This window comes from Paramormyrops kingsleyae, chromosome 3 (assembly GCF_048594095.1).
Source record: "Paramormyrops kingsleyae isolate MSU_618 chromosome 3, PKINGS_0.4, whole genome shotgun sequence".
Lineage (NCBI taxonomy): Eukaryota > Metazoa > Chordata > Actinopteri > Osteoglossiformes > Mormyridae > Paramormyrops > Paramormyrops kingsleyae.
The window spans coordinates 20,362,274-20,385,971 of record NC_132799.1 but is presented as its reverse complement, the minus strand read 5'-3'; the positions used below and the strand labels follow the sequence as shown (position 1 = coordinate 20,385,971).

Sequence of the window (23,698 nt, the reverse complement as noted above, 5' to 3'; positions counted from 1 at the left end):
CCTTTTTGTCCTCTTTCATCCCGGTGTTTGCATGGCTGCATCTGGATTTATGATACAGCAGCATGTAGCCTATACTGTAGGTATCATTAACCAAAAGCAGATGTGTCACCAAGAATTCAATGGTCTGATACATCGATAACATGTCTGCACTTATATCCAGTCTGGGATGAGGAAACAAAAGTTGCTCTTCGATCTTATTTTATTTAGGATTCGTCACAGCCTGCACTGCCGAACCCACGGCCCGAACAGTAACTGGTGTAACCTGCTTGCTGGACTTCCGTAGTGCTGCAGATCTTCCGTAGTGAATCATTTCGGCCTTAAAGATCACATTAGCAGTGCCTTTCCAGTCTAAAACCCCACTTTGTGCGAGTGGTGATTGTAAAGCCCACCTCCCTGAAATATATCAGATAAGATGGAAACTGAAATGAAACTGAAATTAAAATAATTTTATTATATTTTTAATTAAAATAATAAAAGGGAAAATAACCTTCTTATTGTCACCGAATAGGCATCACCACACAAATGACATCAAGCGTACTCCAGGCTCACATTGATTGATTTTTGTAAGGAACCAATAATCTAGTCGTGTTTTTCTCATGTAATTGTGACAGATGTGTTGGCTTTCACGCTTGCTCTGTGTTGTGCGCAGGTTGACGTGACACCACGAACAGCCCTCGGTTTCTGTTTTTATTGCCGAATTCAAAGAAGAACAAAGACAGCTCCGACAGGGATCGAGCCAGATGCATTGCGCTCCTCTGCCGTGGGAGAGTTGCAAAAGAGGCGGAGGAGAGAGCGACACGAAAAGTTAATGGATCCCTGCATGGGAACCTTTCCATATCATACCCCCAACCCATACCTCTGCACCCCAGATCCGCAGAAGCGGCGATTAAAAATTCAAGTGCCCAGGGAAATTCAGAGAAACACTCTTAATCCTGTTACATAATCCCTAGTGCAAATTTCAGGTGAAAGAAATAAGCCATAATGTTTGCTCCAAATTGGTAAGGATAGTTTGCCATTACCAGCACCGAGCCATAGACCAAAACCAAGAAAGAAGTCTCCTGTATCTGAGATCCATTGGAATGCAGGGGCAGGTTTTTTTTGGGATTTTCACTAAGGATTAATTGATTTCAGATAATATTTGAACTTCAACTTCAAACATCGGTATGTCAGTTGTTTGCGAGGATAAAAAGCAGCCCTGGTAAAAAAAAAAAATCTCCAGACACATGAATTTGGAAATACATTTTAGTTTATATAATTATACAGAGCATGCTTGGTGATCAGCCAATGATAAGCTCTCTACCAGGCTGTCAAGCACTTTAATGCAATTGTGATGCTTCACAGGGACAATCCATATACAGGTTAAGCTTAATCTTAGGATGCTCCGGGGGAGGAGGGTCACGTCCTCTTGGAAAGGGAAGGGGTAGGGCACTTAAAGGCAGTGTAGTGGAAGGTCCTCCAGGTACCCGGGGCTGCAGGTGTAGCTTATTGTTTTAGCTCATCAGCGATGTTGTTCAGTTCATCGCTGAAATCTGAGGGACAGAGGCTGGTTAGTGAGTGGTGTGCGTGAGGCCGCTGCAGCTCGCATAACTCAGAACACACTGATGTCATAGAAACTAGATTCAATTAAAAACCTCATCCGCAGCTTAGCTTAGCATCTTCACAAAACACTTTTAACATTACTGGGCCAATGGACTCAGAAGCTTCAGTGATGCTCCCTCATGGCAGAGCCTTGCACCATTGTGAAGGAAGTGAGCTCCTCCACAAGGCTTTTCAGCATAGAAACACCTTGTTAAAGAACGGCTACCTAATTCTGCGTCTTCTACTTTCTTTGCCGCTTGGTTGGCCAAGTTGGGAAGAGGGTCCACCTTTGGTTTGGCGACACCACCACCTGGCACGCCGGGTGACCCTTTAGGGTCTGCTTTGTTAGACTCTTGTCCAATTAAGGATTTCACCTTCTGCTTGGCAACAGTGGCTGTGGGAGAAGTAATAACATTTATTTAGTCGACACCTTTATTCAAAGCAATGTGCACTTTTGGAGAGAAAGCATGGTCAGTTAGTCCCTGAATCGAGTGGTGGTTACGGGTCTTGCTCAGGGGCCCAGTGGTGACTTCACTCTGCCAACTCCGGTAAGTAAACCAATGCCCTGCCGATCACAGGCGCCTGCTGGCCCAGACGCCACCCCCTTAGCGAAACAATGAGTGTTTGCTCTGGAACCGGGCGGACTGATTAGGAACAGACGTGCTATGAGGCGTTAAATTCCCGTCGAGCTTTTCATGCTGTGAACAAGTTCGGCAAGTGTGTACCTGCTGGTCCACATGCCTGAGATTTTGAGAGACGCGTCTCTTTTTAAACCCCCCTGCCTTCTGATTAGCGCAGCACCCTGCAGACAAGGTGTCCTCATCATCCCAGCTAACCTGCTGAACATTTGAACGTCATACAGTGCGCTCTCCTACCTATGGCACTGAACTTTTCTCAACGACTCAGCTGAGGTTAACAGAAACGTCGAAGATGCATTTCGTGCTTTGACCTGAACAGAAAAAACGAGATGACGGTGCTGCTGAAATTTTATTTATGCCGCAAGGAAGAGCGATATGCTTTGCTCAGTTTTAGGGTGTATGTCTTGTTTCTAAAATGTATAAAAACAGTTTGCTTCACTCACCCAGAAATTAAATACCCTTTATGCATGTAAAAGAGTGCACACAAACACGACAAGTTCCTCTTCCTAAAGGACTGCTTTGTAGTGTCAGTTGCTAACATTGCCCTTCCACGCTCCCCCCATGTTCTCACCGGCTTGGTCGACGGCCTGATTGACCATGGCGTCCGAGTTGCTGCCCATCGCTTTCTTCAGGAATGATGCCATCTCTGTGAGTGATGTGTTTGCAGAGCCTGTGTGGGTCAGAGGTGAGCCTCTGCTCTTATAGAGGTTGCCGCTTTCGGTCCCTGGTGACACACCCCATGTTGTCACCTCATAGGACAGCAAAGGAGGGGCGGAGCTTGTGTCGATAAAGCATCATCCTGCCTGTGGCCATTGCTGAGCATCATGGGGAGGTGCCCACCCACTGTGCCGGTTTCTCCTGTTTGGACTCTCTGATATGGGCGTGCCGCCTCTTGTTTTGTTTTCTTTCTCCGCAAGCAACAGGGTACAGGAGCCCCTGAATAATTTACCAGCTGACAACGTCCCATTGGTATGGAGAAGGCCTCTCCCTTTTAGCTCTAATGATAACAGTCTGATGGGGTTTATACTTTGTAAATATGTAGTTGCGATTGCCCCACTAATGCAAATTTGAATAACACCAGAGGGTGACAACAAGAATGCCTGACATGACACGGGAGTGTCTGGCAGAGTCTGCTTTCTCTGCCTGAGGGTGTGATTTGGAATCCTGGGCTGTTCACCATGGAAACCCTTCATGCACATAAGATGGCAAGGACTGCCGATCATACCTGTAAACTTTGTTGTTTTTTTCTTTGAATAAAGGGGTGGATAAATTCCTTTTTATATATGACGTTTGTAAAGGTCATCACATCTACTAATAATAAATTACCAAGTACAAAAATTATTTTCACTATATCAATTATTAATTTTAAAAAACATTTTACTCTATCAGGGCATCATGTGAAAACGATTGGTTCATAGCCAGTCCCTACCAGCCATTCAGCTATCCCAAAATTGCCTTATTCTAACACCCTCATGATTTTTTAAGTCTATATTAGGATGATTCCATCAGTTTATTTTTAATCTAGCTTGCCAACATCGCTACTAATTCTTCATACTAATTTGTAAAGTGGGGAATTAGGGCTGTCAAATAATATATTTTTTGAATCACAATCATTCAAATAATTTTGGGGATTAATGACATGATTAATCGCATATATAGTCATGTTGAAATTCCACCAATAACAAGATTTTATAGTCTGTATATTCAATGTAGAAATATAACATGATATAAATACAAAATGCATATGACAGCTTCCAGTGGGAAGCCGCTAACTGAGTGTTCTGAATTTACCTGTAAAGTTTGGCATTCTGTGCAAGCTTTCGCTATAGGTCTTTGTTAAAAATCTTTGCTCGTACTATTCTCCTATTTGGGCAACAAGATGTATGCTGATGGACATGGAAACCATGGATCATATTTTATGTTTTTGCATGGTGTTGTTTTATTATCTTGTTAATCCTGTTTTCATTTTGCGTGCGAGTCATTAACTTTTATCACTCTTGTCCTTTGTGTTAGCGAAGGGTGGATGAGAGAAACAGGGTGTGTCAGGGCGTGTGAGGATGAACATTGCTGAGCACACGGCTCCAAATTCGTATTCCCACAGCTTTGTGTGAGCAGTGCTGGCAACCCAGCCTGGTGTCACAAGACAGCTGTCCAGGCCAGGGGTGACGGGAGTGGTTTTTGGACAGGGCAGAATCTCCTCGGAAAACATGTCCTTTCGCAGCTCTCATTGGGTTTGATTTTCTCATCCTGTGTTTCTAATGGATGAGACCTGTTGTAAATCTATTTATAGTCACACAGGTTGGGAGGTGCAGGTCGAGCACCTGAGCACCTGCAGTCCTACAGAAGCTGTTGTCATGAGGTGGCAACTGCACACGCTAGCATTGAATGCTTTGGTTGTGTTATGCCTGCGGTCCTCCCTGTCTTCAGGCTATCCTCTGACAGGCTCTGGCACATTCTGCTGCCTTTCCTTTTGTGTTCCCGGCCTTAGCAACACCAAGAAAACCTTCCAGAGCTGTATTGCAGAAACATAGCTGGTAGGTTGTGGCACCTGTAGGGGTTTAATGTGTATTATAGTACCATTGTAGGTACAGGATCTGCCCTCATTTTCCTTTCCATTTCCGGAAATGATTACCATAGAGATTCAAAAACAGGAAATCATGAAGCAGCAATATTATCAGGGGCTACTGCTGGAGACATGCTGTTCCTTTTAGCTTATTCTTCAGATGTTTTTTTCTGATCTTACTTGCCTGACTTTCCGTTTTACTCATGTTCACCAGGCCCTTCACAGATGTAGTGACCTCCCTCTAGGGGGCGATAGTGACTCGCATGCTGTTTCACACCTATGGATAGCTGTGTGGACCAGTGTTACCATGGTTTTGATTCTTTTATTTAGTTTTTATTTTTATATTATTTGAAGCTGCATATGTGTTTAGTATTTACTTGTCAGTGTGTTTGTGCTATTTTTCATTAGTTTTCATTTTAAAGACTTGTACTTTAAAGATTTTCTATTTAGTTTTTACATATTCTAATTTTGGGGTGGCACAGGGGTGGAGTGGTTAGCACTTTTGCCTCGAACCCAAGTCCCGGCTGTGAACCGCCCCAGAGCACGCTGGAGGTCCCCAGCAGATAAAACCAACAGGACGACATCATCCGCAAAAAGCAGCGAGGCAATCCTGAGGCCACCAAACTGGATACCATCAACACCCTGGCTGCACCTAGAAATCCTGTCCATAAATATTATAAACAGGATCGGTGACAAAGGGCAGCCCTGGCAGAGCCCAATATGCACTGGCAACACATCCAACTCATTACTGGTAATGGGGACCAAGCTTCTGCTCCATTCATATAGGGATCGAATCGCCTGCATTAGCAGGCCCCGGACCCCATACTCCTGAAGCACCCCCCACAGAGCACTTCAGGGAACCCAGTCGTAAGCCTTCTCCAAGTCCACAAAACACATGTAGATTGGATGAGCAAACTCCCAGGCTCCCTCAAGTACCCTCGCTAGAGTATAAAGCTGGTCCAGTGTTCCACGGCCAGGATGAAAGCCGGATTGTTCCTCCTGAATCTGAGATTTGACTATCGATCTCACCCTCCCCCTGTAGTTGGAAAACACTCTCTGGTCCCCTTTCGTAAATAAGGGGACCACCACCCCGGTCTGCCAATCCAGTGGCACTGTCCCTGACCTCTACGCACTGTTGAGAAGTCGTGTCAGCCATGACAGCCCCACAACATCCAGAGCCTTCAGGTATCCCAGACGAATCTTGTCCACCCCCGGGGTCCGGCCACCAAGGAGCTCTTTAACCACCCTGGTAACCTTAACCTCAGTGATGGGCAAGTCCACCCCAGCCCCCTCTGGCCCTGTGCCCTCTGATGTCTCGAAGGCGGTGTGCGTAGATGTATCTGAGGCAGGGTTGAGAAGGTCCTCAAAGTATTCCTTCCACTTCCGGATGATGTCCCCAGGTGAGGTCAACAGCACCCCCTCCCCACTGTAAACAGTAGGAACCAGGAGCTGCTTCCCCCTCCTGATATTCTGGACGGCTTGCCAGAACCTTTTTGAGGCCGACTTAAAGTCACTTTCCATGGCCTCACCAGACTCCTCCCATGCCAGGGTTTTTGCTTTCCGAACTGCCTGAGCCGCATTCCGCCTGGCCTGCCGGTACCCGTCAGCTTCCTCTGGAGACCCCTGGGCTAATAATTGCCGGTAGGCCTCCTTCCTCAGCTTGACATGCCCCTCACCTCTGGTGTCCACCATCAAGTATGGGGGTTTCCGCCACGACTGGCACTGACCACCCTGCAGCCACAGCTCCGTACGGCTGCTTCCACAATGGAGGTCTGGAACAATGTCCATTCAAACTCAATGTCCCCAACCCTAGCTTATAGGGACTGTAGTTCTAGCTATCTGCTCACTCCCAGTTAGACCTAGAGTGTGAGGTGTAGAGCTGGGTGGGGATCGGTGCCATTGGCTTGGGATGAACTGAACTGTCAGTGCTGTCACTCTAGCTTCACAGCCCCTTGTGGAATTGGAGTGCTGACGTTTCAGGGACTCCCCATGCCTATGTTCGTCACTATACCTGTGGCATCTTTTCGGCCTGCTCGACCATCTGCCTGTGACGTCTCTCCTGCATGCCCTGCTGTTGTACCACTGTTCGTCCTGGCCTCTGAAGCAGTACCAGCACCTACCTGCCATTACCTGCCTGCCCCCTGCATTGATACTCATATGTTAAAATTGGGACAGTGTGAATTGGAACTTTGCCATCTTGCTCATTTGACTTTTTTTGCCAGCCCCTGGAGGATGGGCTCCCCCTTTGAGTCTGCTTCTTTCTATCTGATCTGATCTGATGATATGAGTACAAATTTGATCATCAAACTGCAGCTTAGGGTGCTCTGGTGCCAGGTGCACTTATGAATACCCTTATGCTCAAACATGGTGTTTATTACTGTATGTTAAGTAAGGGATAATGTACAGGCAGCCGGTAGTTATCGCAGAAATAAGCCCCGACAGTGTGATCAGGACCCGACGTTCAACTTGTGTTTGTGTTTCAAAATCCCCATCAAACCACCCCAAGATGGATTTGGATCGTCACTCCTTCCCTGTGTTTAGTCGTGACAATGGTGACAAATTTTATACAGATTTTTTAAAATATATACTAGATGATGTTGAAAAGAATTAATATTGCAACGCTTGCTAAGTTTTGTTTCTCATATCAGAGTAAAAATGTTTTAGTGTAATTTATTGATGATCTAATTCAACTAACAACTATGGTTCTTGTGATGTGTAAACTATGTAGAAAACATGCAATGTTGACATTAACATCGCACATCATAATAGTTGGTGTATCACATGTACTGAGTTTTGTAACAGATGTATTGGCATTGAGAAGATAATTTGTCATCAGTTTTGGATTCTTTCCAAACAACATCCCCTATTTAAGGTGGACCAGAAAATGCTAATAAAAAGCTGGCAAATATGTAACCAACTTGAGCATCATGCCCTGTCCAAGGTTGGTTTTTGCTTTCCACCAATTACACTGTATAAATATTATAATTTTATGTGTACTATATGTGTATTATAGGAAAATGATTACTCGATTAATCATTAAATTAATTTGTAGATTTCTTGATTATTAAAATATTCGATAGTGGCAGCCTTATAATGGTAAAGCATCGATAACTTAAGTGACTGGCACAATTTCCATCTTCTATTGAAATTTGGAAAGGAGATATAAAGACATGTACGTAGGCTAATGCAGCAAGTGTCCAACCAAAATTAATTTTACATCATAATCCAAAGCCAAACGTTAGATATCTAGATAGCCAGCCATCATCTTATAATAATTATTATTGCTGTAATTTATTAATACCAGTGTCAGAAACTCTCATTCTCACACATTACAGACATTGGTCTTCATAGAGCGGGGCGGCATTGAGGTGCAGTGGTTAGCACTGTTGCCTCACGCCTCTGGGACCAGGTTTTAAGCTCCTGCCATGGCTCCATGTGCGTGGAGTTACCATGTTCTCCCTGTGTCATCGTGGGTTTTCCTCCAGGTTCTCCAGTTTCTCCTCATAGTCCAAAAACACACTGAGGTGATTTGGAGTTACCGCCTGTCGATGTCAGTATCACAGATTTCATAATGTTGTTTATTACTACTCTGCTAACCTGGAGTACGTTTCCCAAAAGCATAGTTGCTAACAATGCTAGCAACTTGAATAGGTGGAACTATGTAATTGAACAATTCCAGCTATGCAAGTTGCTAATGGGAGTTTTGGGAAATAGGACTTACCTTCTTAGCCTATTAGCAATGAAAAACTTTACATCAATGGTTGTCGGTATATATTTTTTTCCTTACCAGCTGCACTTGTGGATATTGTGCACACATATTCCTTGAGTGAGAAAATATATGTCACTGGTTGTGCAGGTGTAGTTAAGACTGTTGTGTAACAGTCTAGGATTTTTGAATCAGCCCATTTTGCCACCTTCTTTTACATATGTGGGATTAATATTTGAAAGAGGGAACAACAGTGTTTGAGATTCAACGTCTGTCACTTTCTTGTACTGAACTCTCCTTATTCTTATATGCTGAGGTAAAGTCAGAGTTTCATTCTACGGCACCTTTAACTCACCTGAACGTCAAGAAAATAGTGCCTTTAAATCTGACAGGGAGTTCTTGTGTATGCATATGTGTGAAATTCATGTCATTGATCTGACGTTTTTTTGAAAGTCTACAGCTGCTGTGATTGATCTGCTGGGAGCAGAATCCAACCAACAATTTTTCAGACTCTGGAGTGTTAATCCGCTGAGTCACATACCACCTTCTGACTAAACACATTAAACATTAAGTAGCCACATATTGTTTTCCACAAACTTAAGTTACATTATTGTGGCTTATTTTAAAACCAGCTTTGTTATGCTTGCTGATAGTAGCTGCTAGCTTAGTAGTTGTAAAACTGATGTGACCTCATCACAATGAGACCCCATCATGCAAGTTTAAGGCAGAAAATTCTCTCTGCTCTTGTATTTATGAAAGGCAATATACTGTATGTTATTGTTGAAGTGTGCAGAGTAACAATAATAATACACAATGTGACATAGTTGTATGTGCACTTTATCTTTAACTGTATGTTTAATAAAAAACTTTGCTAAACAAAAAAATCATAAAAGATTGGCAATTTTGTTGAATTCAGCAGGATATGGCCATTTTACAATGAAATTAATAATTACTACAGGATGCAGTGGAGGTGTGTGTCTGTTACATTTGTGTTTGATGAATCATTTATTTCTGAGTTGAAATAGTTGTTTATATTTTTATATTTAAAAATAAAAAATTACATTTTTTTAAATCTTGAACTTGACCCAGTTCCAGTAATTGTCTAGGTCTCGTCTCAGGCTTATCTCCTGTTGAATTTGGTCTTGATTCAGACTCAGCTAAGTTGGACTTGTCTTCTCATTATCTTGGGCCAGAGAGAAACATTTTCAGCAAGGTGACTTCTTTTGATGATACGCCAGGAAGCAAAATCATGACACTGTGTTTGGACTAAATTGCCTTTATTTCAGTTGTACAGTTTACAAAATCGGCTGTCTGCCCTGATGCCTGTAATGTGCATTAGAGTGACATTTGAAGATGAATGTATATTGTATGTCGTATGTGCCTTTGCATTTGTATGAGACATAAGGCAACATGCAGCCTTCCAGCCTCACGGCAGTATTGTAAAAAATCAGTTTCAGTGAGCTGAACTTAACAGAGCTGTGTGAGGGCCAGGGTCTGGTATTCGGGGGCTGGCCGATGGACGAGCAGAGATGCGGTGGACTGAAGTTGTTTGCTGGAGGTTGGAGACATTCCCTCTGCTGTGAAAGAATCCACATCCTACAGAAGGTGAGTCCTTCCCCTCTGTCACACCAGGCTTGATGCTGCCCTTTGACCGGACACTGTGCACATGCTGAAAGACCGTCTTGAAATTTTAAGTTTTCGCTTAATGTTATTACCCCTAATGAGTGGCCGTGTCTCAGTGCCACCCAGCTGCAATCAAATAAACGGTCACAGACACGGACCCAAAAGCAGGCTGGATTTACGGCCCACTCTCTCTGTAAAGCCGTCTACATTAGGGGACTGTCACAGGTCTTATAGCACTCAGATTCATAGCCTGACTCAGCCCGTAATCCCATTGACCCTGGGCTGGGGAGAATCAGTTAAGATGTCGTCCTTTATCAATATTCACCATTAAGCAAATTAAGGTAAGTACATATATCGTATATTAGCTGAGATGTTAAATTCTCTACCAACGTGCATAATATTCATAGATCTTGAACTGCTGCACTTCTAACACAGCGAGGGTTAAATGTACGGCTGTGTTTCATATAGACGGCCTGCCCCTCCCCCCACCCGTCTGACTGTGGGTGTGAGCGCAGCGAAGGTGGGCCACCGGAGAGGGCACTGGTGAGACTCAGAGGTGAGGCGGAAGTGAGGACAGGAGGTCAGCAGTGCATTGGGGTGGGAGAGTATAGGCTTTGATAGAATCACAAAAATGACATAAGCGTAGAGAGACCTGAAGCTCGGGGTGGGGGGGGATGGAGGCACAAGTGCTGTAGGGTCCCCTGCTGACGAAAGACAGGGCTGAGGGTGTCGATACTGCTGGGCTAAAACTCCTGGGGGAGAAGAGGGGTGTGATAGTGTGAGCAGGGTGAGTATTGTTTATGATATATTAAAGCCACAACTATAACAAAACATGTTCATGAACTGAAATAAAACTCAATACAAAAGTAAAATCAAAAAAACTACAACTAAATGAAAACCATAAATATTGCTTCCTAAACTTAGTGAAATAGAATGAACAGAAGTAGAATAAAGGCAAACATCCAATACTTTCCATTATAGTGTTTGAATACTATTTAACTAATGATTTGTTTATCTTTAATTATGATTAATAATGAGAAATTTTAAGACATTACTACATAATGACGGCTCTCTGATGATCAGACACATAAAACAGCTGACTCATTCTCATTCTAACTTCATTTTCAGTCTATCCGCAGATATAAAATTACTAAAATTTAAAATGAAGCTTATATATACATAATTAAATAGAAATATGTCTTTTTAAGATTAAAAACAATAAATGCTAATAAAACCGCACTGAAAAGTAAAATTAAAAAACTTAACTAGAGTTATTGATTTTTACATATGTATCATCTGTTTGTTTCTGTGATATTTTGGCAAGCTCGGAAAATATTCCCATTTAATTGTTCATTGCCAGCTCCAGACTAACAGAAACCACAAATTTCAAATTTGTGAATCTGGAGAGGCGACTGTATAACAACAGTGGCTCTGAGAAGCTGATTGGTGGAGAGCTCACTTCTGCCTCTGTCATCATACCATATAATGGTTACAAGGTTTTTTTGCAAACTCTGTTTATTTCTTGCCAGAGTAAGTGTGGCATCAGATGTTGTTGTTGGATGGAAAGTGTATAAAATACACTGGGTGTGTGGGAGGGGAGGGGGGGTCCCCAACTGCTTCCTCTATGATAACTGTGGCAAAATTTACCTTGACCCTCTGCCTGTATAATCAAACTCCTCCTCCCCTCCCTCTACCCTCCCTGACTTGCCTGCTCGCCGCTGTTCCCAGTCTGCTCCTCAGTTCCTCCGGGCTGCAATATGTCTGCCTGCATGATCAAAGGAGGAGCCGTTAGTCTGGAATCTCGAGGATGGTGACTCTAGCAAAGTACCAATACTTGGTGGTGAAGCCAGCATGAATAAAAACATGATATTCTGTACCAGCACCGTGTAGGAAGCCAGCGGCCTATCAATGAACCTGTGGCTGGTCTTTAACTTTATGGGGACTGACTGCGACATGGATGCCAAGGCTGGTGCGTGGCAGAGAGAATGAGTCTCTGAGAGCAGAGTGGCCTTTCAGAGCGTGTAAGCAAGGAGGAGCCATGTTCAGAGCAGATGAAAGTTTAGCCGCCCAAAGCCTGCGTGTGTTCTGCTCATCCGTGTGCTTCCCTTCATCCCTCTCCAAACCGCGGGACACGTTGTTTCTCTGGTCCTAAATTTAATTTTCCAAAGTGCTGTCTGTCCATCTAGAATAACAAGTGTACTGCCAATGTGAAAAGCGTCTCCATTAATGAGATTACTGAGCAATAAAGGAAATGAGGTCCCTGTGGTGAGCCCTCCCTCTTTACAAACACACACACACACACACACACACACACACACACACACACACAGACATGACTGACATTGTAGGGGGGGAGACATGAGATGGTGAGTTGGCGTGGGGGGGAGCTATGAGCTCTGAATAAAAGGCAGTGGTTTTTAATTACAGCACAGTCGACATCCTGTTTTTAGAAAAACAAGAAGAGGACACTGAAAACTGTGCACACACACAATGTAGTCACACCATTGCAGAAACACACAGACCCACACAACGCATGGGATAGGGAGGAAGGGCTCACACTGCAGTTAGTGGGGTGTGAATCTGATTGCGTGCATCACACAAGTGTGTGGGGGGGGGGTTATTAGTAAAGCTGTAGCAGTGACACCGGCCCTAGATATGACCCAGATTAATGGGGTAGGATAGAAAGCTTTGCATTCAACCCCCCTCCTCCAAGTCTCAAAAGGCACCTTATTGGCTGGGTCATCCTGCCACCGGCCACAGTGTGGTTTCCAGTGGGACAGACAGACAGACAGACAGACAGAACAGGTTATCAGGTTAAATGTTCATCATCAGCTGGCTCATCGGAGAGACAATGTCACCTTGGTAACAGGGCGGCTCTTGAAGACTGGCACTATGTGGGGGGTGGGAGAACTACCCCCCATGACAGACCCCAATTATAACCATGCCTCAAGAGGAGTTTAAGATTACTACCCTGATGTCACTGTTTCTTAAGATAAGCAACAAACCATAGTCTAACCATGATAACTGTGATCACCACGTTCCCCAATGCTGTCCTTGCTCTTTGTAGCAATTTATAAGGTGACACTGAGTCCCGCAGGAACAGCTCACCATATTCTCACCGACACCGCTGGGATCTGGTGTGTAAGGTATGCAGAGAGAGAGCCTTGGATAGCCTCAGAACTCACCGGATTCACCAGGCCGGTCGACATAGCCACATTCTCCACCCCTTCCACTGTCTTCTGGGTGATTTCATTGGCGCCGACAACTGTCGCATCCCCCACAATGTTAGCCTGCTCAGTAGTTTTCATTGCCACTGAGACAAGAAAAAAAAGCCTTGTTGTGATTTTTCTCACCTCTAGGGGGAGTCTACATGAGTCAGGCAGGCGTACTTCAGTACGGATGCAGGCTAGAGCTCAGGTATAACTCTGAGGGGTTCAGAGAACAGCATCACACTCCACTACACTGTTTTCTGAGCATGAACAGGACAAATGACCTATGACCTGACTCTCGTACCTGTGTTCACGCTGGTTACCACCCCTTCTTTGGTCTTTGTACCTGTAATGGAGAAAAAGGGAGATAGAAACAAGACACCACGTTATTTATTTTCAGCAAAATGTGAGCTGGTTATCAGAAACCTCACACTGTATCCTGAGTAACCTGCCCTTCCTCCTGCCCTGGCCCCACCCTCACCAGCTCATTCTTCCTGGCTCCAACCCACAGGCTCCTCCCTTTGGCCTGGCTCCAACCCACAGACTCCTCCCCCTGGCCTGGCCCCACCCCTCAGGCTCCTCCTCTTGGCCTGGCTCCACCCCATGGGTTCCTTCCTCCCTCCCTCGCTGCCATACTTCTACTGCAAAGGCTCTTTGAGCAAAAGGGCAGCTGTTTGGTTCCCAGCTGCTGCACACGCCATCTGGGACTTTGTACATTGACAGACTTGCCCAGTGCAGCCCTCTGATGGCCTGGCATAAACTGTATGGCCAAACAAGCTGTATCACTGTTCCCCTGCGTGCGGCATGCTAATGACAGATGCTTGAGAAAGACAAAGGGTGCCTTGAGTGACAATGAGTGCTGTGTGTGCAAGTGGTGCAGGGTGGAGGGGGATTGGCCTTCCTGGCGAAGCAAGAGTGAGCACTGTGAGTGTGAGTAAGTATCCTGGCCAAGACACCAGCCCACTCCATAGGGACAATAAATGGCATTTGTGGTTTTTTTCCAGAAGCCTAGTCTGCTTTCTGCTAGCTTTCAACGCCCAGCCTCTGAGTGTCATCCTGCTTTCCATTTTCTCCTTCTTGGTAAAAGTCTGATTACTGTTACTTTATAGGTGCCTGTTGCTAAGTCCCCAGGTCACTGGGTGTTTATTTAGTAGTATCCATAGTGGCCTACAAGCAGGGTCAACCAGTCTATAAAGCAAGGCTTAATGGCTTTGCTCAACGGTGAGATTTCTCTCCTGACTATGGGATTTGAACCAGCAAACTTCTGCTGACAGGTGCAGAGTCCTAACCCACAGAGGCACATCATGGTAACCCCTCTGCCCAGCTAAGCAGCCCTCCTTGTCTCTGTCTAAGTCACAGCTGTCCTGTAGGATGTACTGTACTATACTAAATGGGTCTGTACTGGTTTATATCACCTAAAATTGGCTCAGAACAGAAATCTGTTGCCCAAAACTAGCACATATCCATTGTGTGCTCGTACCACCCTAACCCTGCACTGGTTCATTCTGTATGTACTCGCTCTACAGAAACCCAGTACTGGATGGAGCAGAAATGAGAGTAGATGGTTTGACCTTTGTTCAAAGTACAGCATCGCGGCAGACCCCCTGGGGGCCGAGTAGAACATTGCATTGATCCATTGATCTGCCAAGGGGTGGGGTGGGAAGGATGGAGAACACAATGACGAAAGAGCCCATTTCTGGAAGGTTCTGGGAGAGGCAGCAGGCTGGATTAGTACAAATTTGTCTGAGTGCCTGTCTGACTGAGGTATGGTTTCAATATGGGAAGGAGAGATGAGGCGTGGTGCATCGACTGGGCCTCCCATCTTCCTGTCAGCCACACCTCATGGCCCCTCGGTGGCCTCCTGGGTGGGAACTAACCTGGGGTTAGTTAGCGTGTTCTGAAAAGGTGTAATCCTGTCGATTTCTAGTGACGTGACCTGCAGTCCCAATTGTGGGCCAATGAAAAAGGCCTCGCCATGGCACACAGTGATGCAGCAGAACCACAGTGTAGTGATGTTGTGAAGAGCCCCTCTGTGGTTGCCCCCAAGGCATTGTGGGTAATGCAGCCAGATAGAAGGCCTGTATTATCTATAGTCACTGTGACCCTGGAGCCAAGAGCAGCTTGGGAGGAAATGAGAGCCCCCCCCCCTCCCATGCATTTGACTATGTTGTGGTCTGCGTTCTTAGTGCTACCCAGTTACATTCCCACCGGGTCCACTGAGGCAAACGCAACAGAAATTCTACATTTGCTAAGACAGAAACGTCCCACTCAGCACTTTGGGGCCGCCCTTAGAGCCATCTGCATTTACCCCACTGAGGTAACGCAATGCCCCCTGCTTGCCCCACGTCACACCGTCACCCTCAGCCTGTCTCCCCGTGTCCCTGGGCCCTATGATCCAAGCGCCGCCTGTAACCTTCAGTTGGCACATGGTGATGCACCTGCGGGCTGGGAGCGCCTGCAGCAGTTAGCGGCTAGCTGGCAGCCCCCCCACCTCCCTACTCACCCACATACATGACACCCTCCTTGGTTTTGGCAGCCGCCTCCTCGACCCCGGCCTTGGTCTTCTCTGCGGCAGCAACCACCCCCTCCTTAGCGATGGAGAAGCCCTTCTTCAGAACGTCCATCCCGACCCGGCCTGTGTCCCTGCAGTGCTGAGTGGGCGTCTGTTTGTGCGGTTGTGGCTGAGTATGCGTCTGCGTGCGGTCCGGTGTGAGTGCCGCAGGCGCAGCACGTCCGATCAAGGCAGGGAGAGCGGCAGGAGAGGAGCCAGAGCAGGAGACCAGCTGAGGAGGAGACGCAGGGAGGAAAGATGGATCCTACTGGATGCTGCAGTGTATTTAAGTGCCCCCCCCTCCCCCTGCCCCCTCCCCTCCTCCCTCCCCCAGTGCATACACAGGCAGTGGACACACACTCCAGCTGCAGCGTGCGGCTGCGCGTCTGCATATTTAATGTGCGGATGCACACTACCGAAGTACGCAGGAACCACAGGGGACCATGGTGCTGTGTCATGCGGGCAGACAGTTGCCCTGCTGGCTGGCCATTAGCCGTCCCTGATTACAGACATACCAAATGACCTCACAGAATTTGGTGATAACCTTTATTATAGCATTTTTATCTACAGTCAGTGTTCGATCGTATATCGATGGTGTGTGAGTTGGTGGTCTGTACTGTGCCGACAGTGTCTCTGGGACACGGGGCAGAGCCCAGCATACAGGCAGTAGCACAAAGATCCTCTGAGCTAAAATTAGCTGCTTCGGCTCCCACTACCCCCAAGGGACTTGCCTTCTCTCTCCTCCCATGCAATCTCCTTCACTTTGCTCCTGCCTCTGCTGGCCACATGGGCAGGGCTCCCCTAAACAGGGAGGGGGGGTTATTAAACTGTTGTGGAGGCCTGGACCTGACCCAAGTACAGTTATCTGTTAGCTGCCTGGGGGGTGATACTTGTCTGTCTGGATGCTGGATCATGGGGAGCTTATGCCAGGCTGCTCTCCTGTTGGAGATGGGGACTGTCTGCATGGTAATAAACAAAACACCCGCTGGTTCTAATGAGGGGTGTGTTGAGTACCTGCCCTCCCTTCCACAGTGGCCCTGACCTCCATAAAAGGATGACTTGTCAATGCGAGCAGGGAAATGGCTGAGTCACGTCTCCTCCAGCCCGACCGCCATCCTGGTGCAGAAATCTGGCAGTCAGCACCCAGCCTCCACCTGGCCCCTCCCTCTCTCACTGCCAATTGGCTGGGAGCCGGGCCTCGGATATTTATAGTGCTTCCCATTTGTCAAAATGGTGAGAAAATGCGTGCAGATATTGGCTCTGAGGCCTTTCATCAGTGAAGCCCTTGGCTTTCAGGATTTGGTGAGAGGGGCCTGCATTGTTCACACTGCCCAGTGAAGTAATTACTCACACACGCTCACCTGTGAGCGTGCACTTCATTGGGGAGATGAGAGTAACCCCCCCCCCCCCCCCCGATGCCTGTCATAAGTGTCAACACTGCAGTGTTTACATGAAAGGTTCATCTGCAGTAGCCAGGCTGTGTTCCTTTACTGACCAGCCTAAAAGTCTAGGCTTGAGCCTCACGTCTACGACTCCCCGCAAACCAACAGCACAGATTTGGGCTTGAACGATAGGGACGTGTGTGTTTTGGAGGGGATGGCTTGCTGATTTGGTCCCTACCAATGTTGAAATCAAACCTACGCCCTTGTTTCAAACTCAAGACCAGTCCAGCAGACCAAGGTGAGGTGGATGCAGATATTGAGAGAGGAGGATGGTGAGAGGGCAGGCAGGCCTGGTGCTCTGCAGTAATGGGCTGGGCGGAGTCTTGGCCTCGGCCAGCAGTTGGAAAGGAAAATGTGTTTTTCTCAGCAACAATGTCACAGTGGCTGACCTTGAGATGACTGAAAAAAACAATAGGAAACAGCCTCAGTTAATGACGTGTTTACTGGTGTGTGACCTAGAGCTCCTTCATGAGGTCGGCAATCGAACTCTAAAGAACCACCCTTCGGCGTTGAATTTTGAATAATCCGCCAAATAAAACACGCCCAGATGATGTTTTTTCAAGCAAGCCTTTTAATGTTTTAGAAGTCCAGTGCGCGGCTGATAAACACTGCAACTGTGTGAGGCCCTCAGGAATTTTGGGAGGTCCTCCAAGGCCCCAAGCAAGAGGTTATTTTGTGTTTTTAGGCTCATAACCATGGTCACAATGTGCTTTAATTCCATAGTTTGTTATTGGAAACATGTGGGGGTATTAGTCAAATTAACAACAAAGTGGAGTCTTATGAAAGTCTCCTGGTTTCTTCATCTCGACCTCCCCAACCTCTCTGGGAGCACAAAAGCTAAAAATGAGGTCAGAGGGACCAAAGCCGTGCAGTGAGTGGCCCCGGTGCCCAACTCATTATGGGGGGGACTGCTCATTAGTACAGGGGTGCCACGGTGGCTCACGGCAGAGTGTGACATTCCAGGCTCAGGATGCCCTCACCCTTCAGGGCTCACACCTGAGCGTCAGGGCTGAGTCCCCTCAGTTGTCCTCATCTATTTCAGACCATGCTCCGGCACCTTGCACCCCCCAGCCTGAGGCTTTGACTTGGATGGAACAGCAGAGGGATGGGCAGGCCAGAGGGGGCTTGGGGCACTGGGTGCACTGCCTGTGGTAGAAGTGCTCTGGGGCTCAGTTACGTATCGACAGGATAAAGACAGCAGAAGGCATGATCCATGACCAGCATTCCTATGGATCGGCGTCCGGTTACTCTTCCACGCTTCTCTTGCTGCCCCTGCCCCCCTCCCCCACCACCGCCAGACCCATGGGGAGGCCCCTGCAGCATCCTGACATACCCACAAAGCTCCAGCACTGGCACAATTGCCGTCTCCTTGCAGCGTCTCTCCTAAAAATGCACCTGCTGGCCTGGCTGGGCACTGGGGGGTATCAGTGACGTGTCAGACAGGCGGGAAGCCACACACACATGAGGCTAACTTCAGTGTTACAGGTGTCAGTGTCACACCAGCACATATGGTCATACCATCATACATGGATGCCCCCCCACCACTCCAGCCTCATTGCTGTTTTTTCATCTGTCACCCAGCAGACTCATGCTAGAGCTGGCCATGTGTTCTTCCTGTGAAGTAGCCAGCAGGGGCCCAGAGTCTCCATCTCGGGGCCCAGTGTCTCCATCTTGGGGTCCAGTGTCTCCATCTCAGGGGCCCAGAGTCTCCATCTCAGGGGCCCAGAGTGTCCATCTCAGGGGCCCAGAGTCTCCATCTCAGGGGCCCAGTGTCTCCATCTTGGGGTCCAGTGTCTCCATCTCAGGGGCCCAGAGTCTCCATCTCAGGGGCCCAGAGTCTCCATCTTGGGGTCCAGTGTCTCCATCTCAGGGGCCCAGAGTCTCCATCTCGGGGTCCTGTGTCTCCATCTCAGGGGCCCAGAGTCTCCATCTCGGGGTCCTGTGTCTCCATCTCAGGGGCCCAGAGTCTCCATCTCGGGGCCCAGTGTCTCCATCTTGGGGTCCAGTGTCTCCATCTCAGGGGCCCAGAGTCTCCATATCAGGGGCCCATTGAAAGCCGTGGCTGGGAGGTCCGTCAGTTTACCAGATTAAATCTTCCCTGTGCAAAATCCTGCTGACAGGGCTGGATCCAGGCACAAGCAAAATAGGCAGCTGAGTCAGGCCCGATCGGAACAAGGGTGCACAGACAAAGTCATGAAAAAAGAATAAGAATAATTACACAAAATTAAAAATAATACAAAATTAAACCATATACAACAAATTATATAGGCAGTTGCTTAGGGCTCCTGAATTACCTGTGTTGCAGAAGATGTGAAATGAACATCAGTTTTCTTAATAGGTGGCCCTCCAAAATATAGCCGTGCTTAGGGCCCCTGAAAAGGTAACGCTGACCCTGGATATAAATTGTATGGACAAAAGTATTGGGCATCCCATTTTAAATCCATAAGCATATGAAGTTGGTCCCCCCTTTGCAGCTATGGCAGCTGGAGTGTGTCTCTGGGAATTTTTGCCTATTCATCCAAAAGAGCCTTTGTGACGTCAGGCACTGATGCTGGATGAGAAGGCCTGGCTCGCAATCTCTGTTCTAGTTCATCCCAAAGGTGTTTTCTGAGGTTGAGATTAGGGCTCTGTGTGGGCCAGTCAAGTTCTGTTAGACCAAACTCACCCAAACATGTTTTTATGGACCTTGCTTTGTGCACTGAGGGGCACAAGAGAAAAGAAAAAGGCCGTCTCCAAACTATTCCCACAAAGCTGAAACTATAGAATTGTCCAAAATGCTGTAGCACTAAGAGTTCCCACACTGTAAAAAAAATCCCGTTGTTTTTACGGAAAAAAACTGGCAGCTGTGGTTACCAGAATTATTCTGTAAAAAATACTGTACACATGTAAACAACTTTACAGAAACATCTATAAATTGTACTGGATTTCAATGTAAAACAACCACCAACTACATGTAAAGTTTACTTGGTTTCAGTGTAGAATAAACAACGATAAGATGTAAATTATACTGAAAGAACTGGTACAACAGCAGCATGGCCCTGCTAAATTAACAGAAAGATGTTGAATCTACAAATTAACTATGTAAAATGTTACAGTTGTGGTATGTGAAATAGACAGACTGTTTTATAAAGCTGTTTATATTCTTAACGAATTTTTTTACAGAATTACTCTGGTAACCACAGCTGCCAGCACTTTCTTGCCGAGGTAACACGCTCTTTATTAGTAGTCCTGAAAAGAACTACATCAGGCATCCAAAGAGCACCGAACCAATTATACATAGGAAACACGAGGTTGTCAGACGCTCAACTGTTAGTCGCATACACGGTGGGAGATTTACGGACGCTAATTACACATGAGGATCGGACAGGGTACACATAAGACACAGGTAAACACACGCGACAATAAGGAAATATAACCATTAGCAATAACAACAACAATACAAGGGCTATTTACAAATGCGCGCGGGGCATGCTGGGACATGAGCCCCGCCGGTGCTGCAGTATTTTTTATCACCTCAGTGGAAAAATACCTTCTTATCAATGGACCAGAGGTGTTGCCATGAGGTGAAGTTCTGACGGTAGCCCCAAATGTACCGTCAAAAGCTGTCTGACAAACCAGAAAATCCTGAGTTGTCTGGACTATTTCTTGTTGGTTCGTAACGCACGTAGCAAAAAGCAAGTGTTGATATATCATTTAAAGTTTTACTGTTTCTCATCTGTAAAGCACAGAATATTAATTTGTAAAATGTAACACGGTTATCTTTCAGTATAAACAAAGTTGACCTGATTAAAAAAATATTATTTTCACACTGTTATGGTGTACTTTTAACTGTATTGTACTGGTTTTTATATTACAGTTTGTTTGCGTTTAAACTACAGTAGTTTGTTAACTCTACCAAAAAAATATTTTTTAAAACATATTTTTACTGAAAAATTAACAGTTGTTTTTTGTTAAGCATTTTACAAAATCTTAATGTCAAATATACTCTGCTCTATTGTTTTTCCTTTTACAGTTTTTTTATGTCGTTATTTTACAGAATTTCTCAGTTAATTTCACGGACATTTTTTACAGTGCATCACCTGAAAAACAACCCCATACCATCAAACTTTACAGCTGGCACAATGCAGTCAGGCAGGCAAAGTCCTGTCATCTGCCAAACCCAGACTTATCCATCAGACTGCCAGACACAGAAGCGTGATTTGTCACTCCACAGAACACGTTTCAAATCCTCCAGAGCCTATTGGCAGTGTGGTTTACACTGCTCCACCTGACGCCTGGCATTGTGCTTGCTGATGTGAGGCTTGCATGCAGCTGCTCGGCTATGGAAGCCCAGTCTATGAAGCTCCTGGTGCACTGTTTTTATGCTGGGGTTAGTGCCAGAGAAAGTTTGGAACTCTGTAGTTACTGAGTCAACAAGGCATTGGTGACTTTTATGCACTATGCACCTCAGCACTCGGTGACCCCGCTCTGTTACTTTACGTGGAGTTTCTGTTGTTCCTAAAGGCTTTCATTTCGCAATAATATCATTTACAGCTGACCGTGGAATATCTAGCAGGGAAGAAATTTCACAAACTGACTTATTGCAAAGGTGGCATCCTATGACAGTACCATGTTGGAATTAACTGAGCTCAATTTCACAAATGTTTGTAAACCTTTCTGCATAGCTAGTTTGATTTTATACGTCTGTGGCAATGGGTTTGACTGAAACACCCGAATACAGTACTTTTATCCATATATTGCATGTAAAATCGGCCCCATGATCCCTGCCTTTGATCTCAGTGACATGCATCCCTAAGTGGGAAATGCAAATCTTCTTAATACAGTGTTGAAAATTAGGCACAAGCCATTCTCCCTATGCTCAATGACAGTATTGATTTTAGCATTTAGCTGCTTGGTGTTTATATCCCCTTGAGTTCGGTGTGGGCTGGATGGCACAGTAGTCGGTCTGAGTGTTGTGAGCCCCTATCCCTGCCCCCCCCCCCCACCCCTCCCCAGCACGTCCTCCTCACGTTACTTCTACACGTGCCTGTGTAGAAGCTGTATGGGCGGGCACATAACAAAGATGGCTGTGTTTCTGCATGTTACACTGTGTCCCGTGACATGCAGCCACATCGACAATAGAGAGAGACAAAGGCCAAGGGTCGGGGATGCCACCACCCATCCATGTGCTTGCGTGGCTGCCTAAGCTCTGTTCCCACTGGCAGGCACGTCGCTTCCCACTGCTACTTCTTTCATGTCATCCCATCAGAGTGCCAGGCTTTGGAAGAGGCCCAGAAAAACAAGTACGAGTGTTTTTTTTTTTTTGCATAAAATTGGCGCCATCTGCTGGTCACCTAAAGGTGGGTGCCAGTGGTTCTCAATGTGCATTGCTCATGTTGAGCATGCCTTATCACATCAGCAGTCATATGCAGCCAAAACACAAATGCAGTGAAGGCATCTGGCTTTAGATAAGTATCGTCTGGAGAAAGGGTTTTTTTCTCCATAAATACTGTGAGCAGACCATTAGGACTGGCAGGGGAGAAATCTTTTTCTCCCTTTTACAAGGGAAGTGTTCACAAGCCCTGCAGATAACAGAACAGCCCTTCCTGCAGTGTTAAGGTGGGACAAATATGAGGAGTATTCTGAGGAGGAAAGTGACACAGGTAAGGTTAAAATCACTCTGACCCAAAAGCAAAAGTTACACAGGATGAAAAATCAGTGGCACCAAATGAGCAAAGAGTTTCACTTTGAAAAAAGTATGGTTGTTGTCCCACTGAGCTTAGATTTTCAGGGAAAATACTGACTCATCTGAGAACTTACCATGACAGGGATCCATATTTTTTCCTGTTCCCTGCCGAAGAAAGTGTCTCTTATCTATGGAAGGCATCTCTAGCTTGAGGGAGTGAGAGAGGCACCTTCTGACCTCTCTGCTTAGCTCGTGAATTGTAGCATAAGTGCTGTCTATCTCCTGGGCTCACACTTTTCTCCTACATTTCAAGCACATCCAATCTTTCTCTCCACTAACATCCCTTTCCTGGACAAGGTAGAGGAAAAGTGGGGTGGGGGGGTGATAAGGACCACAGAGACCTGCCAAGTGAAATGGACAGCTTCCTCGCTGTCTCTGCAGCCCAGGGGCAGGTAGGATAAGGGAGGGGGGACCACCAGCAGAATCAAACCCATGGGAGGGGGGGGGGCACAGCCGTATTGTTCTTGGAGCCTGCAACTTTTCCAGAGGGGGGAGGGGGCTGTGCCTGCGTAGGAGGCTCATTTCCGATTATTGTTGGAGGGGTTTGGGGCGGGGGGGGGGGGGGGGGGGACTGAGGGGAGGGAATTGCGGGGCAGGGGGAAGGGGTTACGGAGATGGGAGTTTCTAAGTGAAACTTTTAAAACAAACAGCTTTACCAGCAAA

General features: G+C 46.4%; 2 protein-coding genes across 3 annotated transcripts; both read right to left on the bottom strand.

Moving 5' to 3' along the window:
- Nucleotides 1-1,228: 1,228 nt before the first annotated feature.
- Nucleotides 1,229-2,947, bottom strand: LOC140588202 (uncharacterized). The gene is made up of 3 exons (XM_072709800.1): nucleotides 2,788-2,947; nucleotides 1,805-1,972; nucleotides 1,229-1,529 (listed from the first exon to the last, which is right to left on the bottom strand). The coding sequence occupies exons 1-3, from the start codon at nucleotides 2,858-2,860 to the stop codon at nucleotides 1,483-1,485; spliced, it is 288 nt and encodes a 95-aa protein (XP_072565901.1). The 5' UTR covers nucleotides 2,861-2,947; the 3' UTR covers nucleotides 1,229-1,482.
- A 6,798-nt stretch (nucleotides 2,948-9,745) lies between these two features.
- On the bottom strand, nucleotides 9,746-16,149 carry sncga (synuclein, gamma a). 2 transcript variants are annotated; one of them, XM_023802868.2, is made up of 6 exons: nucleotides 15,821-16,148; nucleotides 13,622-13,663; nucleotides 13,294-13,421; nucleotides 12,835-12,852; nucleotides 11,817-11,873; nucleotides 9,746-10,860 (listed from the first exon to the last, which is right to left on the bottom strand). In XM_023802868.2, exons 1-6 carry the CDS (start codon nucleotides 15,939-15,941, stop codon nucleotides 10,852-10,854), a joined length of 375 nt encoding a protein of 124 aa, XP_023658636.1. In that variant the 5' UTR covers nucleotides 15,942-16,148; the 3' UTR covers nucleotides 9,746-10,851. The 2 variants fall into 2 exon arrangements, with proteins under 2 accessions (XP_023658636.1, XP_023658642.1); XM_023802874.2 differs by lacking the exon at nucleotides 12,835-12,852 and having other exon boundaries at nucleotides 15,821-16,149.
- Between the last annotated feature and the right edge of the window lie 7,549 nt (nucleotides 16,150-23,698).